The following is a 17553-nucleotide window of genomic DNA, read 5'->3' on the forward strand; positions in this document are numbered from 1 at the left end:
ACGCGTGCGACGACCCTGTGTGGGGTGTGCGATCGGCGAGAAGGGCTCGACACAGGTATCTGTGTGGATGCTGGCGAGTGCGCGTTGGCCCGCATGAGGCGGCGACGTCATATCCTCAAACCATTTTTGGAGACAAGCCGTAAAGAGGTGGAGGTCACTCGAGGCAGGAAGAAGAGGGTGGGTCTCGGGGGATCGCTCGATCCCGCTGCTCAGCTCTCGTCTGCCGCTCCTTCGGGCCATTGTGTGTTGGGCGAATGGCGCGCATGCGTCTGCGTCCTTCGGCCGTGAGCCGGCGTTGCATTTTGGGTGCTTCACAGTTCACTTCACTCGTCTCTTTTCGTGATAGTATACGAGACGAGACGGCGGAGAAGTGCGTCACGGATTTGTGCGTGCGCGTGTAGGCGATGTGCCTTGTCTGCCTGTTGTGTGTGTGTGTGTGTGTGTGTTTGTGCTTGTGTGCGAGTGGTGGTACGGCGCCGGAGGTGTCGGGTGGGGAGGAGTCTGTGCTGGAGACAAGATCCCACGTCGGCAGTCAGACGTACGTCGGGTCGTTATCCGTTCATGTTCAACCGCAAGTCCTCCGCTCCCCTCCCAATCCTCTCACTGCTCTCCGTCTCTGTGCTCATCTTGCGGTCTGCGGCTCACGCACGCATTCACGCCGTCGTGCGTGCGAGCACAACGGCCACAGAGGCAGAGAGGGGCCTGTGGCCTCCCTTCTTCTATCTCGTGGTCCTCTGCCTCGGTGTCTCCCTCTGCAACTGTTCATACGTGCTTGCCGCTTCCGCTTGCAGTGAGGCAACGCCCGACACGGAATTTTAGCTCGAAACGAAGGCGAGCATCTTGTGTGCTGCTCTCGTCACGCTCAAGCGTCGGCCGCGTACGTGCAAGTAAATGTGGGCGTATCGATGTATGTGCCCCGCGACGGTCACGTCCGCAGAAGCGCGCCCTGCGCACGGCTGTAGGCATCTCCGCCCCCCCCCCCACGCCCTCCCTGTTGCCCCGCGCTCCGGACTTCTCTGCCCTCACTGGTGCATGATGCCCGGCCCATCTTTTTTCTCTTCCCACCCCTTCTTCTCCACATTGTTCGCGCTGCTGAAATTCACGAAGAGGGAAACACGCGTACCGTGTGCGGGATCGTTGCTCCACCGCGACCGCCGCACACCCGACCACCGCCTCTTTTCGAGCACGTCATTTTGGTATGCTTGTGCGCATCCCCTCCGTGACGCACAGCCCGCATCGAACACTGACAAGCACGCGCGTTTGCGGCGGCGGCTTAAGGTGCGTCACCCTCGCCCGCTGCCTTTGCTGTTTGCCCTTGTCGTTCGCACCATCTGGCCCTCATGCGACGCTCCGCCTGGGTCTTCGTGGCGCCGTGGGTACCACCACCACGTCATGACGTCAAGGTCACCATGCCCCCGCCTCCCGGGGGCGAGGTTGGCGGCTCCTATGGCGTGTCCACGGGGTACAGCGACCGCCTCGCACGGACGCCGTACTGGAAACGCATGGCGCTGTCCACCTACGCGCTGCGCATGAAGGAGAATGCGACTCGCTACCCGATGAGCCCGCACCGCGAGGGCGAGTACGACCTGCGCTACACCGTCACCGCCTATCCCGATCACATCAAGCACCGCCCGCTGCTCGAGATCGGCGAGGCCCACCAGATCCCGACGATAGAGATTCCTGTCATTTTCTTGGTGAACCTCTGGGACGAGGAGCGGCTTACGTGGTTCGGCCGCCAGTATGAGACCGTGTATGTGAGCGGGAACTTTGCGCGCGAGGAGCTGCTGCCGCAGCGGTACGCCATCTACGCCACGGAGGAGGCGTACAGGCTGCTGGGGCTGCCGGTGGTGAACCACAGCATCCATGAGGAGATCCCGAAGACCCCGCACGCCTACAAGAAGTTGCTGGAGAAGCAGAGCTACACGGAGGAGCGGTGGAAGTACACGATCGAGTATCTGTTTCGCAAGTACGAGGCCGGTCCCCCAGAGCTGCAGGACAAGTCCGAGGATGGCTGGGACGGCGTCGAGGAGTTAGCGACGTCGGCCACGGCAGGCGGAGCCGGCGACAGCTTGGCGAAGCGCAAGGGACCCGTCAAGCAGCGCAAGGCCCGCAAGATCAAGCTCTTCTGAGTGAGCGCCTGCTCGAGAGCGCGGGGTCGTTCTGTGCGAGTCGATGCGTGCCTGTTGGCGACTTGGAAGTGGACCAAGGGACATCCCAGGAAATGGAGCAGGGCGGCATCATGGTCATGGCTCTCTCTCTCTCTGTTCTGCGTGCATGCGTGGGGCATGGCAACTTATCTCCGCATCATGGGTCCCGTGCTATCTTCTCTGACCGCCTTTTCGGGTTGCGCGTCAGCCGCATCATGCAGCCCCGCTCCTCTGCTTTCCCTTCCTTCTCCTCCGTCTGTGGCGTCTCCGCGAGCATGCGCGCGCACGTGTGCGTGCGTTGTCGTTGTTGGCTGAGTCATTGGCACTGATGATGATGGTGTCGCCGTTTGTCTGCATGCTTTTGTGTTCTTGTCTGCGCCCGTGGCTACACCGAGCATGGCGTCTTCGGTCTTGCCCTAATTCGCCCGGCACCCCTTCTCGAGCCTCTTACGCGCTCGGTCTTTCTGGCGCCTCCCTTCGCCTCGCCTCTCACGGAGAACCGAGGCGCCCTCGCTCTTCGCCGGAGGGCGCGGCGCGGCTGTCGGCGAGGGATAACGAACATGTGTGTGCGGCTTCGGACATTCCCTGAACAAAGAACGGCAATCTCTCCTCGCTCTACCTTACGAAGTTGTCCACCACACAGTACTGCCCCTGCCGCACACGAAACCGTGGCAAGTGGCGCTGACTGTCTTCCTGCGCTTTCCATCTGTGCCTCACTGTGCCTCTAATCTCTCTCCCTGCCCACCCACACCTACACACATTCGACCCCGCCCAACTCGCACACGTCCGCATCTGCCTGCGGATGTGTCCACGGGTGCGTGTCCCCCTGTGCTCGATGCACCCCTCTCCGGTGCAATGGATCGGCAAGCAGTCAACACTGCACAGCGCGGACCGAATCCCCATCACGTAAAGCGGCGGCTTCCTCCTCCGACCACCCCCCCCCACCCCCGCTTCGATCGTCGCTACTCATGAACAGTCTTCTCATGGAGGCGATGGTGAAGCCGCTACAGCGGTACCCAACCCTCGGCGCCACCGTCGGCACCGGCGTGTTATGCGCCTTCACATACTGGTGGTACGCCACCTCCATCCGCAGCACTCTTCTTGCAACGCAGCGCAGTTGCCAGCAGATGTCGGACAAGGCCTTTCACGAGTGCCGGGAGATGCTCAAGGCAGGCGAGCGCAGCTGGGGAGGCGATATCCGCTCCCGTGATGCGCAGGTGCGGCGGCTCGAGCTGCAAAACGTTGAGCAGACGCGCAGTGTCGCGCGGCTGGAGTCGGCAATGAAGATGTGCCTCATCCAGAACGCGTAGGCTGAAGATGGCGCCGCTCTGACGGGCTATGCGCCACGTCGCCATATTCGTTGCCGTGTCCCCCTTGATGTCTCTTGAGGACATGGTGGTGGTGGCCTGTAGGTACTTGATGGTGCCCGTGCGGCAGGCATCACCGCCTCGTCGTACGTGCGATCGGCGCACCACCGCTCTCCTCTACCAAAGCCAAGGCACGCGTGCATGGGGTCGTCTTGTTTGGATACACGATGGGGCATGCGCGCGTAGCGCCGGTGGCGCACTCCATCATGGGGCTGTTCATGTGGGTCGCTCTCCGTCTCTATCGGTGCACGTGCATATATCTCTATCAGCTAGGAGACAGCAAAGCAAGCCATGCCCTGATGCTGCGTGCTACTTGGTAAGGGTGAAAAGCAGGCGCGAGTGATGAGGGCGGCCCCCGGGATGTCGCCATCCCGTGACATCGGTTACTGCAGAGCCACGACAGAAAACGGGGCGCTTGGACCTTATGCAGGCCTGCCGCCCACCGTGCATCTGCCTCCCTCTCCCTCCCCTCTCCCCCTTACCTTGCCCCTGGGGCGCGTCCTCGCAACACGCGCATCCGGGCATGGCCCCCTACGCATGCTCTGCACGGATGTGCCGAAGGCACGTGACACTGCTGCGTCTTCCAATCACAATGGCGATGGCTGCCGTCGCGCTAGTCTCTCCCTCGTCCCGATCGCTCACTCATTCCGCCACTACTTCTCTCTGTGTCTCTGTGTGCGTGTGCGTGTGCGTGTTGTCCTCCGTCGTCGCCTTGGCGGCGCGGCGCTCGTCAACTCCCCCCGCACAAGATCCGCTCTCTCGTGTGCGAGGTCTCTTCCGTGGTCGCCAGATAGATAGACGTGCTGGCACCGCTTCACAGCCATGCGTCATCACATCGCTTCCCCCACATCCTTTCGCTTTCTCCTCCTCCTCCTCTCCGTGAGTGCCGAGGTCTTGGCATCCCGTAATGCCGCCGCGACGAGGCAAGCAGGTCGATCTCGGTGTGTGGGGGCCGCCCCCGCCACTACCGGCATCTTCGACAAGAGCGCCGATGCCAGCGCACGGCGGCGGTGGCGCGGCGTCGGCCGCCGGCCCTTCGCCGGCATTCCTGCAGCGCTTTGCGAACCGCACGGAGGTGATCGGCAAGGACGGTGCCCAGGCACCGCGAGGCGTGGCTGCTGCGCCGGCAAGTGCAGATGACGCTGCACCCGGAGCGCCTCCCAAGCGAAGGGCGTTAGCACCACTCCCCGGGTCGAGGAAGGCATGTAGTGGAACGCCGGGTACCGCGCCGTCGCTGTCGGCGTCTCCAGCACCGACAACGACGGCGGCCGTAAAGGATGACGCAACGAGGCCGGCGCGGATTCGCATCATGACCCCGACTGAGCGGGCCCGCCTTGACTCACGGATGCTGCCGCAAGAACAGAGACCCACGTCGTCCCCAGGTGCTGCGCCACATCGCGACTCTCGTCTCTCGCCTCCTTCCACTCCAGCGGTGTGTGCGGAGGGGAAGGCCGTGGCGAAGTGCGTTCTTGCCCCGTCCGCTGCTGCGGCCGCCGCTGCTGCCTCCTGTGTTGCTCAGGGGGACGGCAAGGTGGGGAGGTGCAGCTATCCGCTGTTGCCGTTTCGACGTGACGCAGGCCTTCGTCCATGTCCGTCCACAGCGTCGCGTGTCGGCACGCCGATGCGGTTGACGCCCATGCAGAGCCCCAGTAAGGCGTCTGCGGCCTCGTTGACAGCGCTAACTGTTTCGACGAGCTCAGAGAGAGCCGAGCTCTTGTCAGTGCCGCAGTCCGAACACCCCATCGAGCCGCTGGGGTATCGTGAACGACCCGCGCCGACGGCTTCTGCCGCTTCTGCTGCGTCTTCAGGTCACCCACAGCACGCGGGGCCGATGAAGGTTCCGTCACCGCAGGCAACGAGGCACCATTCAGACCGATGCCGGCACTCCCGCTCGCTCGCCACTGCGACTGCGGCTGCCGGCAGCAACAAGTCGGCCACTTACAAGCCGTATTCACTGAGCTCGTACAAGACGCTCATGGCAGATGTTGCGGCGCGCAAGTCTGGCGGTCTGGGGCCCAGCGACACGGATGAGCAGCGGGCTGCGCGTGAGAAGCGCGAAAGGGCCAAGACGTACGCCAGGCATGCCGTGAAGGTAGCGCGTGCCGCTCTGGCGGGGGTGGGCTCGTGCGCTGACGAGGGCGAGGTCAACCCCGGCACCATCAACATCTCCCCCGTCTCTTCCTCCGCGCGTGCTGCCAGAGCGAGAGGCTCATCATCAGCGCGGTCGTCCTCGTCAGACGCAAGCACGACAGCTACGACTATCACTACTACTTCCACGTCCGCGTCGCGCTCGGCCTCTGCAGAATTTCCTGAGCATCGCAGGCAGCCACCGAGAGGCACACCTTGTGCAGCCCCGCCGCCACACGCGACGCCCCCACAGCACGCGATGTTGGAGCCGTCATCGTCGGCCACATCACCACGACAGCTGTCGGCTGCTGGAGTGAACGGCGGCGAGGTAGCCCCGTCCTGCTCCGGGGCAGAGAGCACCAACGCCAAAAGCCCGAAATCGGTGCTGCCTCCGCTCTCGGCACCTCCACGCACGTCGCCAGCAGTCGCCGCCTTCGCCGTGGCGGCCGCGCCACGACGACAGATCATGCAGGCGCGACGACGTCGCGAGCGCGCCCTGACCTACGCGCGGGAGGTGTCGCAGAAGCGCCGACGGCCAACGCCCGCGGATTTTGAGGGCGACAACTCGGCTTGTGCGGCATCGGGCGGGGCGAAATCGCGAACCGGGCCAGTCGTCAAGAGCGGCGACACGGATGAAGATGACATGTGGCTGGGCAGGACCGCCGTCATCTCCGCTCCCGGCGCATTTCGAGGAGCCGATATGCCCGATCCGGATCGGGCCCAGCGTCTGCAGCGCCTGCTGGAGCTGGAGGCCCTGCACGCCACGAAGAGGGAGGCCGTGGAGGGAATTCGCCGACAGCTGCGTGCGTGAGAAACGAGGGGAGGCCGATGACGGGGAAGCGCGCTCTGGCGTGTCTGGGACGTTAGTGGTGTCTTCTCACGGTCTCGCAAACGGACCCCTGCACCGCTTTTGGCCGCGTTGTGGCCGCCGCCGCTTCCTCGAGCGCGCCTCGGAAGCGTTCTAGCTCGGTGGCACTGCTGAAGAGGAACCATGGAGTCGTGTGTTGCCGAGGTCGTCGCAGTGACGGTGGTGAAGGGGGGCCGCCCAGGGGAGGCGCGGCGAGCCCCCACGCCTCGGGTTTTCAACTGCGGACGATGTACCAGAGGGGCCCGAAGATCGAGAAAAAAGGGCAAAAGCGTCACTGACGGTCAGCGGACGCGGAGAGCGACGACTAGAGCGCAGATGCCAACGGACCAGCGCTGTTGAGAGTTCCCGCGGCATCAACGCCGCAGTGAAGCGTGGAGCAATCCTCATGCCAGGACAAGCATGGCGCATTAAGGATGCAGCAGCGGAAGACGCAGTGCTCGAGGGGTTGCGTCTGCTTCTCGTCGGCTCTTCCTCTCCGCCTTCATCATCGTCCGCAACGCTGACGTGGACGACGATCGCCATGCCTCTGCGCGGTGCGCACGCACAGACACACAATGCGCCCCGTGTCCCACGCTCTCCATGCATGCCTATTTCCCTTCGTTTCTTTTTTCCTTCGCGGACGTCTTTGCTTTCCCCTCCCACAGTGTGCTGCACCGCACGCCGCACAGCGTCGTGATATCTGCCGCCCTGAAGTATTCGCTTCTCCTTTCAGGAAACGGGAGTGCACGGTGCACAAGCCAGCAGCGAGCACCGCCACCACCCAAGCATCCACGCCGACACAGCGAACCTAAAAGGTCCAACACAGCTGTGCTTGCCTTTGCCGGGGCCGGGCCGGAGGGCGGAGGAGAAGGCCACTGCATCCGTTGGCCGTCTCTCTCACGCTTCTCGCTTCTTTGCCAAAACAATCTTTTTCTTGATCGCTTCGTGACGAGGGCCGCGTCGCGCACCTGTACACGTGCGTGACCGTGCGTCGGGCCATCCGCATACCAAACATCTTCCGCTCCCTCTCTTACCTTCTCGGTCTGCTCGGGTGTGCGGGTGCCTTATCCACCGCTTTCGGCAAAACGAGAAGCATAGGCAATCGTCTGCAGCGGCGCTTCACGAGTGTGTCGCTGCTGTTTGGGAGCCCCCCCCCCCTCTCCGTTCTGCGCTCGCACACCCTCTCTGTCTGTCCCCACCCCCCTCGCCCGACATCAGCATCCCTGCCCTTTGCTGAGCTTGCGGCAGTGCTCCCTCCCCTCCCCCGCCCCGCAGGTGCTACTGTCCTCCCTCTCAGCGACGACGGCGTGTTCATGTCAGCGCGATCCAAGGACCCGGACGAGCGGCATCATGGCAGCCGTGACAGCGTGAAGGCCGCTGCCATGCGAGAGGCGCTCTGCAGTCGTATTCGCACCCTTGGCGCGTCCATCCTCGCCATCACGCAGTCCGCCATGAAGGAGGTGGAAGAGCTGGAGATGGAGTACGCTGAGCAGCAGCAGCGCCTCGCCAAGCGACAGTCGCAGCGCAAATCGAGCCCGCGTCCCGGCAAAGCAGCGGCGAAGCCATCGCAACCGCAAAGTCGCGTGCGGCGCACCTGTGGCCATGAGCCCAGGTGCAGCGCTCCGACAGGTGCCGCAGCAGCCAGCGCCGCAGACAAAAACGAGAAGCGCGCAGAGAGCAGCACTGAGGAGGACAGCAGCAGGTACACTCGTTCGCATCTGTGGCGGGCCGATGCTGCTGTCATGGAGCTCTGCGCCGCGGCGGAGGCGAATTTCCAGCGTGCACTCGCCAACCGGGTGTCGCAGGGCCAACGGTCTCTACGGCCCGTCGTTACTGGCGAGACCGCGGACGACGCTTGTGCTGTCTGGGGCGACGACGACTGTGATAAAGGCGGTCAGCCGCGCGTGCCGCGCCACTGGCGCCGCGGTGCCCCGCTGTACGACCTTAGCAACGCCGCCATCACCTCTCAGTACGGCCGCTGCGTGGACAGGGCCGAAGTTGCGAAAGACGTGCACGACAACGGCGCGCAACCGTCCAACACCTCCTCTGGCGCTAGGCAGAGAGACGATGGCAGCTTCGTATCGCCGGCGATAACGGCCGGTGGGGCGATACCGCTGGCGGCACGAGCACCCGCGGCCGCGTCACAGCTGTCACAGCAGGCTGAGCAGGAGGCGCTGGCCGCACTCTACATTGTGCCGGACCAACGCATAGACATCGTTGCCGCTGAGACATCGATCAATGGAGAGGTTCATGTGGAGGCGGACGGGCGTACTTCGCAGCAGCGTCAGGCGTGGTCGTCGCCCTGCTTGGCCCCGGAGCGCAGCTACTACAATGTCGTCTACATACACGAGTTAGCACATCCGCGCAAGTTGTGCGGCAGCGGCGGCAGTGGTGACGATGCGAGCCTAGGGTCGGTGCGCGGGCAGGACAAAGGTCGCACTTGCGCGCCTCAGCGCCGGCCGACTTCACGTGTGCTGCGTCGCGGCGCCACCACCTCCAGCACAGCCGCCAACAAGGCAGGCGAGGCGCCGCTCACGATCACCTCTTACGTGCAGGCAATGTACGCCGTAAACAGAACCGACGCGGCGGTGCGCAAGCCGCCTGCCAACCCAGACATGGAAGCGACACCTCTCATGACCGCTGCTCCTGCGCTGATGAGCGGCGATACGGCGCTGGTGCAGCTCGAGCTCTGCGTTCCCGCACAGCGTTCGGGCCGCAACGGCAGCCCGCGGCTCGAGGGGGCGCCGCTGATGGCGACGGGGACAAAGCCCACTGACGTGAAGTTCTCTTCTTCCACTGCGGACCGCGTGCCTGACTCGAAAGCAGGCACGGCAGTGGCCTCGACTGTGTCCGCCGCCGCTCAGCACGACGAGGGCACCGAGACGCAGCGGCGCAGTGACAGAAAAGTTGCCGCTCCCAGCACTGTGGCGGATGCGCAGATCGTAGCGCGCATCGAATCGATCGAGGACTGGCGACGGGATCGCCACGCCGACGTCGAGGAACGCATTCGCCGTCGGCGCCGATCCTCTGTCGTGCCTGCCGGGTGGCAGGGCGAGTACTACTACTACGCGAATCCTGGAGGTGCCGCGACAAGGGCGGATGAGGTCGGCATGCCGACGTCCTTCCCGGCATCCTCGCCAGCGCACACCGACGCGACGGCCACGACGGGCTCGAGCGGAACAGCCGATATGGCGGCGACAATAGAAAAGAATGACGCGCACCGCGGCACCCCCCATCAGCAGCAGACGCAAGGGCACCCGAGCCCTCGGCCTCTGTCACGGCCTTGCGCCGTGACAAGTCCCTCCTTGAGAGGCAAGACGACCACGTGCACGGTGTTGCTAAGGACACGCCCACAGCTGTCGAAGCCGCTCAGCTCATGGAGCGAGCGCAAGACCGGTGCCGTGACGGATGTCTCGTGGAAGTCCAACAGCAGTGGCGCGCAGGCGCACCAACCAGCTCAGCCGTTGCATAGGACCACCGCTCGGGGTGCGATGATGGCGACGCCGACCTCGGCGGCAGCCGCTGCCGCGACGTCGACTCTCTCTTCCAAAGCTGCGCTTTACCCGCCGCTGGAGGTGGTGGTGACGAACACGTACAACTCGATTGAGTGGGCCTTCGGCGGCGCGGCCCGACGCGCGTGCACTGCGGCGCCCGACTCGGCACACGGCGAATCGCCGCTTGCGTCGGCATCGTTGCTGTGGGCCGCACACCAGAAGCGCGAGCAGGATAATGAAGAGCAGCGTCGCTGGAATGCTCGCACGCGGCAGCCGTACGGCGTGGACATTCACGCCCCGATCGATCTTCGAATCTCGTAGCGCCCTCGCAAGGTTCGCATCGCCGGGGGTGGAGGAGGAGGGATATGCCGCGCAAGGTGGTGTGCGCGTGTGAAAACCGCCGTGCCGCTATTTCTCGTTTTCGTGTTTTTGTGGTTGAGGACTGGTCCGTCGCTGTCGATGTGTTTCGCGGGCTCGTTCTCGCTGCTGCTGTTGTGCTTTGCTGTTTGGCTTGCGGATGTGGTGGCGGTCGTCGTCTGGGTGCCGCCTACGCGCCGAGTTTGCCATTTCAGAGCCTGGCCTAGCCCGACTGTGGAGCGCCACTGGGCATTCTAATCTTCGACGGTTGTGGTTGCGTTGGCGCACGTACTCGTCGACCCACCGGTGCCGTCGCTTGGCGATGTGAAGGTAGTGGTGCTGGTGGTGGTGTAGTCGGTGGAGCAGACACATGTCAGGATGCGCTTGCATTGTGGCACGTATCTAGTGTGTGTGGACGCACATGCTCATAGGTATGTGCCTCCGTTCGCCACTTCTCTTGCTCGCCTTCTCGTGGACTGACCCCGAGCATAGGCAGATGTGTCTCTATTTCTTTACACTCGACAGTAAGGCGGATGACGTGCGCGCGGCCGACTTCATCAAGCGCCGCTGATCCTGGGCAGGTGGGGGAGAGAGAAAGGGACACCAAACCGTTCACGCCCGTGCATGGGGTGCTGGCGTGACACTGTGAACATGTCCGTGAGCACACGTCCTCATTGCTTTCTTGCCGGAGGTGCTCCCCCCTTCCACCCACCCCGCTCTCGACGCGCCATCCATCCCTCTAGCCCACCACTCCGTCCACACATGACGCAGTTTTTGCATGTTCTTTGGTTGCCTGCTTTTGGCTGCGGCGTTGTTCGTCCTTTCCGGAATCGAAAACGTGCGGTGCCGTGCATATGTGTGCATGTGTCTTTCCCATCCAGCTCTTTGCCGTGGTGGCGGCGGCTGTCCGCGTCGTTGCTGCCTCCGCCACCGTTTATCAGGGTGCTTCTTCTCTTGCGTTTCCCTTCTCTTCTTTCAGCATTACCGTCCTCTTCATCGATCTTCCCTCGCACTTCCTTCTTTGGTGCCCTCGACAGCTCTCTGTTGATGCCTGCGTGTGCCTGGCACCTTCGCGTTGCGCAAGGGCCGTGACCTTCACGCGGCCTTAGTCGCCCGGCTCTCCCGCCCTCAGCGTGCGTCTTCTGTAGCGCTCTGTGTGTGTGCGTGTCTCTCTCTCCTATGCGTCGTGCCGCTTGCTTCCGGACTTCCTGTCGGTCGTGGTGCGCATGGCGGTTCTCGGAGGAGAGAGAGGAGGGATGCTTGCACCCACACCCCCGACACGATTCGCGTTGGCGTCATACCTACATTGCTTGCATCTCGAGCCTACTCGCCAGCTTCCCTCATCTCTTCTCCAGCGTTACGGCCTTTGCCCTCTCTTTCTTTCTTGTGGCTGGAACGCCCGATCAGCGTGCCGTGTGTGTGTGTGTGTGTATGTGTGTGTGCAAGCTAAGGCACCGAGAGGGCCATACGTAGGCCCCACAGCAGACGGTGGCATATGAACGCACGTGGCGGTGTTGGAGTAAGGGAGGGAGACGTGCAGCTGTTGACGCACGTGCGCGCGCGGGTAGGCGGCGGAGCGAGGGGGGCCTCTCTTGAGAACATGCTTGCATACGCCTATCGGGTCTAAACAGATACCCACGAGTGCTATCCATCCCTTCGCCCACGCCCCCCCCCTCCCCCCTCCTCCCCTCAGAGCCAGCCACTCCTCCGTGTGCCACGCGCGACCGCCATCACTGACGCCATCCGCATCTTTGCTGACCCCGGCTGTTTGCTTGCCTCGCTTGTTGCTCTTGTTGCTCCTCTTCCTCTCCAGTGGCTGTATTGTCGGGACCAAGCACGCCCACACGCGCACACGCGTTGCCGATCATGTACCTCAGCGTGCGCGTCTGCCTGTACGAGTTGTAGCTGCCGCATATCTCTTTTTTTCGGAGGTGTGTGTGTGTGTGTGGTGTTTGTGTGTGGCTCGCGTCGCGCCGTTACACTCCTCTTCGAACGTGAGGCTGCTGCAAACATGAGCACGCCGTACGTGAGAGGAAGGTCGGGTGGCGTGGAGGGAAGATGGTGATGGCCGCTGTGACAAGCCTTCTGCGACTCCTTTTTATCGCCACCGCTCTCCTTGCGAGGCCCGACCGCACCCGCCTCCTTATCTACGCCGCTTGCCTACTCAAGGGGGAGGGGTTCCAAACACCTGAAAGGAGGAACACGGCCGCCAATCAAGGAGTCACAAGAACAGGCGCACATCCACAGAGAGAGATACGTGGGAGCCGTAGACCTGCAATGCACATGTTCGGCATTGCCCCCCCCCCCGCTCTTCCCACACGGCCGACGATGCCGCACACTGTCGGGGTCTCCACGACGTGTGTTGGGGCTGTGTTTTGGACCGCTGCACCAACCTGTCTGCCTTTCCCCTTCCATACCTCTCGCTACACGCAGAGCGGGGTGAGCATACCACCGCCATGCGCACTGGAGTGTGCACGTTGTAGCTGTGCGCAGTGAAACCTGCTCAGCTGCTCTGCTTCGATGCGCGCACGCACGCTTGCTTCTCCTTTCATGCTGTTGTGCTGCCCCTCTCCTTCTCCATCGCTTGCTCTCTGCCCTCATGCCCTAACCCCCCCCCCTCTCCACACTCAGGGCCGCCCCTTCGCCTTCCTGCGTCAATCACCGCCCCACAACCACACGTGTGCGCTGTACGAGGGGCAGGGGGCACGCACTACACGCCTCTTGTCTGTCAACTGTGTGGGCGCCGGTGGCTTCCGTTCTGAAAACCAGCTGATCGGCTCTGCTCCACGGCTGCCATCGCCGTTCCTTCCTGTGCGTGTGCGTCTGTTGTTGTTTGTGCTTCGGTTTAGGATTTGCGTGACCACCAGCGTCCCGGTGAGCACGAGGGACCCCTCCGCCTCCCCCTCCCCCCAGCGGGCCTCCAAGTTGCTTTCGAAGACGGCGTTGTACTGCATTGTCCGCCACGGCAGCGCGTGCGTCGTGTCGTGTCGTGCCGTGTCTGTCTCATGCTCCGCCGGCAACTTCACCTCTCCGCCATCGGCGGCGTGCCAGCGGCGGCGGCGGCGGTGCTTGCTGGCATAGGCCCATCCTCCGCGGCGGCCGCCACTGGCACGTTGTCGTCTTCGTCAACCCCTCTATCGGCCATGGCGAGCGTCAGTCCGCTCCTCATGCCCTGCCGTGGCGTGAAGCTCGTGAACCCCATCGGCAAGCAAGGCAGCCAGCACTACGGCCTTGAGCCGAAGCTGGAAGCGGGCAGGGACACGCAGCTGAAGCACACAGAAATGTACGACGGCTACACAGATGACTTTGGTGTCTTCAAGGAAGGTCCGCCGGTGACGCTGCGGCTCGAGTACGTGCGCTCGCCTGATCACGGCTACTCGCAGCACATCCTGCAGAAAGATATTTGGTCGCCCTTCCAGGTCGGCGCGAACATGATGTCCTACACCCCGCTCTACTATGACTGGAAGGGGTTCTCGAGTCGCGACTACTTTGGCCACCGCAGCGGCACCAACCCAGGCAGCAAGGTGCTCCTCGGCCACTACCGCCGCGACGAGGTACGCTCGTGGGGCTACCGGATAATGGTGAATCACAAACCACAGAAACGCATCCCTAAGTGGCTCGCGTGTGTCGTGCACATCCCGCGCAAGAAGACGTTTCTCGGGTTCTTTCTGTACGCCAACGGCGCGTATGTGGCGGAGCTGCTCACGTACAAGCAGCTGCCGCGCATCATCTACAACAAGGCGTTTCAGGGGTGCTTGCCGACCATTGGGCAGACGGTGTCGCTGACCGAGGTGACCTACGGAAAAGAGATCCACTCCGTAGAGATGTACCCGGGGCACGGTGGCGTCATCTGCCGGGCGAGCGGAACCGCGGCTGTGGTGCTGCGCGGGTCGGAGCCGAACCTTGTCCCGCTCCTGCTGCCCTCCAAGGAGGTGCGTCTCTTCGACAGCACGTGCCACGCCGTCTTTGGCCGTCGTGCCGGCGTCATGTACAACAAGCAGCGCAACTTCAGTAAGCGCAGTATCGAGGAGAACATGCCGCACCGGCCAAAGGTGCACTCCAAAACGAAGCGAGTGTCGAGCCACCCGGCCGGTGGCGGCAACGGCGGCTCGCCGAATCTGCTCACGCCGCTGGACTGGCGTATTCATCCGCGCAACTGCGTCAAGACAAAGTATTGGCTCTCCGGGTACATCCTGCGGGGCCGGCAGTACAACCGCAACCAGACGGTGGCCGATCTCAAATCGAAAACGTACAGCTGGGCGAATCGCGACCCCGTGTACCGGTAGCGTAATGGAGGGGAGGGCGCGGATCTGCCTCGGCGTTTGCTGTCGTGCGTCGGTGCTCTTTGCCGATACGCAGCCAGGACGCGAAGCTTGTGTGATGGGAAGAGGGAGTCGTGCCTTTGCTCGCCTCTGGGCATGTGTGCGTGGCTCTCACTCTTCGCTTCTTGGGTGGGTAGTAGCCGTCGTCTGCGTGCGTGCGCGAGTCTGCGCGCACAGGATGGTGTGTGGGCATGTGTAACGTGCGCCTGCTGCGTTAATGCGTTGTTGCATGATGAGTTGGGCATGCGCCGGCATGCGAGGAAGAAGAACGGCATCGTAGTTGCTGAAGAGAGAAACCGGCGACGAGCCTCATCCTCTTCTCCTTGCTCCCCCGGCGAGAACGTGAGAGGGCGCGGCGGATGCGGAGCGATACACCTCCCTCCTCCCCCTTCTCCTCGGCAGAGCTGCGTGCTGCTCCTGCGGCCGCTCTCAGAACCTTGTCCGGGGCGTGCGGTGGTTACCCCGCGCGCGAGCCCACTTACCAGCGGACACTCTCGCTGGCCAACCGCCTCACCGGCTTCTCCCTTGCTCGCTCCATACCTTTCCCTCCCCTCGCGCCATCATCCTATCACCAGCCCCATACTCCTCCGCCACCAACGAAGTGCACTTTATCGAGTTCTTTGCACTGAAAGCATCGCACGACTCCACGCCTCCACTCTCTCCCTTTCCCCCAAGCACTCCAGTCCTCCCGCATTCCGAATGTTCCGCCGCGTCTCGATGAAAGCCGCCACGGCCACCGCTCCCGTCGGGTTTTCGTTCCTGTGCTACCATACCCTTCCTCATCTTCGGTACCCGGCCGAGCTGCCGACGCTCGGCTTCAACTACAAGGACGGCATCCAGCCCGTCATGAGCTCCCGTCAGTTGGAGCTGCACTACAAGAAGCACCACAGCGCGTACGTGGACAAGTTGAACACGCTCGGCAAGGGCTGCGAGGGGAAGACGATTGAGGAGATCATCTTGGCGACCAGCGGCAGCACTGAGAGCAAGGTCATGTTCAACCAGGCCGCTCAGCACTTCAACCATTCCTTCTTCTGGAAGTGCCTGTCGCCTGGTGGCAAGCCGATGCCGAAGACGCTCGAGAATGCCATCGCGAAGCAGTTCGGAAGCGTCGACGACTTCACGGTTTCCTTCCAGCAGGCCGGCGTGAACAACTTTGGCTCTGGCTGGACGTGGCTCTGCGTCGATCCCCGGACGAAGGAGCTTCGCATCGACAACACGAGCAACGCGGGCTGCCCGCTGACCTCTGGCTTGCGCCCCATCTTCACCGCTGATGTGTGGGAGCACGCCTACTACAAAGACTTTGAGAACCGCCGCGCGGACTACCTGAAAGAGCTCTGGCAGATCGTCGACTGGGAGTTTGTCTGCCAGATGTATGAGAAGGCCACGAAGTAAGAGAGTCGTACATGCATCTGTACCCAATATGCTGAGGTGAGGAAGGGAGGGACCGAGCGATGCACGCGCGTCCGATATCCACGTAGACGAGGGGCTCGCGCGGAACGATGAATGACGGAGGCCGTGGCAGATGGCACACACGCGCACGCAATGAGAAGGAGTGTTGGACGTGCTGGTGGTGGTGACAGTGGCAGGCATGCGGCGAGCGCTCATCTAATGGCCGCCCGCCGCCATCACGACTACCACAGCCTCGTGAGTGTCAGTCGGTTGGGGCCAGCGCGCCCCCCCCCGGCTCACTCGCTTCCACTTTCTTCCGTCTCTCATGCTGCGCGCATGTGCGCAGAAGCAGCGGTAGCTCATCCCTTGCTTGCCTCCGGCCTCCTTCACACACACACACACGCCAACGCTGCCCCTCTAGGTTCCTCGTCTCCGCCCGGTGCCGTCACCCAATCCCTGTCGCCTTCTAGCCGTCTGGTTCTTTGCCGTTCGCCCTCCCCCCACCCCTTCCTGAGCAAGTCAGCGGTGAGAGTGTGATGCGCACGTGGAGGAGCAGCCTCGCCGCCCTTCTCTCTGTCTCCCTGTGCGCGCAGGTCGGGCGGGTGAGTGGGCGGCTGGCGTGCGCGTGGAAGGTGTGTAGGCCGGTTGGAAGGAGTCACGACTTGCATCCATGTTGCCCTATTCTGTAGACACACAGACACGACGTAATGGGCGCGCGCGCACTCGTCACTTGAGGATCTTGCTGCTGATCACCATCACATACATAGAGAGAGAGTTTGCGCATCCTTCTCTCCTACGTTGACGACCGCCCGCGCCGTACCTTATACATCCTACCACTTCCCAGCACAACATTTGCTCGTTGTCGCGTTGATTCTTCGATTGTTTTTTAAAGCTCTTTCCTTCCTTCCTCCCCCAACCCACCCGACTCCGCCCCCGGCACTCCGCCTCTCCCCCGCTCCCTCCTTTCCGCCTTCGAAGCACACTCTACTGCACTTCACATGCTCACGTGCGGTCCGCCTTATCGTCCCCTTCGTGCTGCTATTCCCCCTGCTGATGACGGAGGACGGACCGACGGAGGGAGGGAGGGGGGGCTCACACCCCTCCGTGCGTGGCACCTCAGGGACCAGTGCATCCCCACTCGCTGTGGAGCAAAGCCAAGTAGAGCCCCACCCCCTCCCTGCTAAATGGCCGAGTCGCTTCTGGTGGTGGTGACAGGGCCAAGCGCCTGCGACCCAGCGAGCGTCAGAGCGATGGATCGCCGCGGATGTTGACGGTCAGGTCTCCTGGATGGCGCTGCATCGGAGCAAGCTGCGGCAGTGAGCACGCGCCTGTGTCACCCATGTGATGGGTAGTGTGCCAGCGCGACTCGAACGCATCTCACCAGACCCCCTCACAAGGCCCACTGCTGGTGTGGGGAGTCAGGGTGTCACGCCGAGGGGGACGCACGAGGTATGGCGACTGGCATGACTGGCAGCGGCTGTGGGGCGACCTGCGAGGCGGGGA

The 17553-nt window shown here is 63.1% G+C and overlaps 6 protein-coding genes across 6 annotated transcripts; all 6 read left to right on the forward strand.

The window, feature by feature from the left end:
* Nucleotides 1–1340: 1340 nt before the first annotated feature.
* On the forward strand, nucleotides 1341–2129 carry LDBPK_080250 (hypothetical protein, conserved; the record flags this gene model as incomplete). The annotated part of the gene is made up of 1 exon (XM_003858542.1): nucleotides 1341–2129. The coding sequence occupies one exon, from the start codon at nucleotides 1341–1343 to the stop codon at nucleotides 2127–2129; it is 789 nt and encodes a 262-aa protein (XP_003858590.1).
* An 873-nt stretch (nucleotides 2130–3002) lies between these two features.
* On the forward strand, nucleotides 3003–3119 carry LDBPK_080260 (hypothetical protein, conserved; the record flags this gene model as incomplete). The annotated part of the gene is made up of 1 exon (XM_003858543.1): nucleotides 3003–3119. One exon carries the CDS (start codon nucleotides 3003–3005, stop codon nucleotides 3117–3119), a length of 117 nt encoding a protein of 38 aa, XP_003858591.1.
* A 2016-nt stretch (nucleotides 3120–5135) lies between these two features.
* On the forward strand, nucleotides 5136–6452 carry LDBPK_080270 (hypothetical protein, conserved; the record flags this gene model as incomplete). Its single annotated transcript, XM_003858544.1, has 1 exon — nucleotides 5136–6452. The coding sequence occupies one exon, from the start codon at nucleotides 5136–5138 to the stop codon at nucleotides 6450–6452; it is 1317 nt and encodes a 438-aa protein (XP_003858592.1).
* Nucleotides 6453–7801: 1349 nt separating this feature from the next.
* Nucleotides 7802–10303, forward strand: LDBPK_080280 (hypothetical protein; the record flags this gene model as incomplete). The annotated part of the gene is made up of 1 exon (XM_003858545.1): nucleotides 7802–10303. One exon carries the CDS (start codon nucleotides 7802–7804, stop codon nucleotides 10301–10303), a length of 2502 nt encoding a protein of 833 aa, XP_003858593.1.
* Nucleotides 10304–13482: 3179 nt separating this feature from the next.
* Nucleotides 13483–14625, forward strand: LDBPK_080290 (ribosomal protein L2, putative; the record flags this gene model as incomplete). The annotated part of the gene is made up of 1 exon (XM_003858546.1): nucleotides 13483–14625. The coding sequence occupies one exon, from the start codon at nucleotides 13483–13485 to the stop codon at nucleotides 14623–14625; it is 1143 nt and encodes a 380-aa protein (XP_003858594.1).
* Nucleotides 14626–15360: 735 nt separating this feature from the next.
* Nucleotides 15361–16053, forward strand: LDBPK_080300 (iron superoxide dismutase; the record flags this gene model as incomplete). The annotated part of the gene is made up of 1 exon (XM_003858547.1): nucleotides 15361–16053. One exon carries the CDS (start codon nucleotides 15361–15363, stop codon nucleotides 16051–16053), a length of 693 nt encoding a protein of 230 aa, XP_003858595.1.
* Between the last annotated feature and the right edge of the window lie 1500 nt (nucleotides 16054–17553).

This window comes from Leishmania donovani, chromosome 8 (assembly GCF_000227135.1).
Source record: "Leishmania donovani BPK282A1 complete genome, chromosome 8".
Classification (NCBI taxonomy): domain Eukaryota; phylum Euglenozoa; class Kinetoplastea; order Trypanosomatida; family Trypanosomatidae; genus Leishmania; species Leishmania donovani.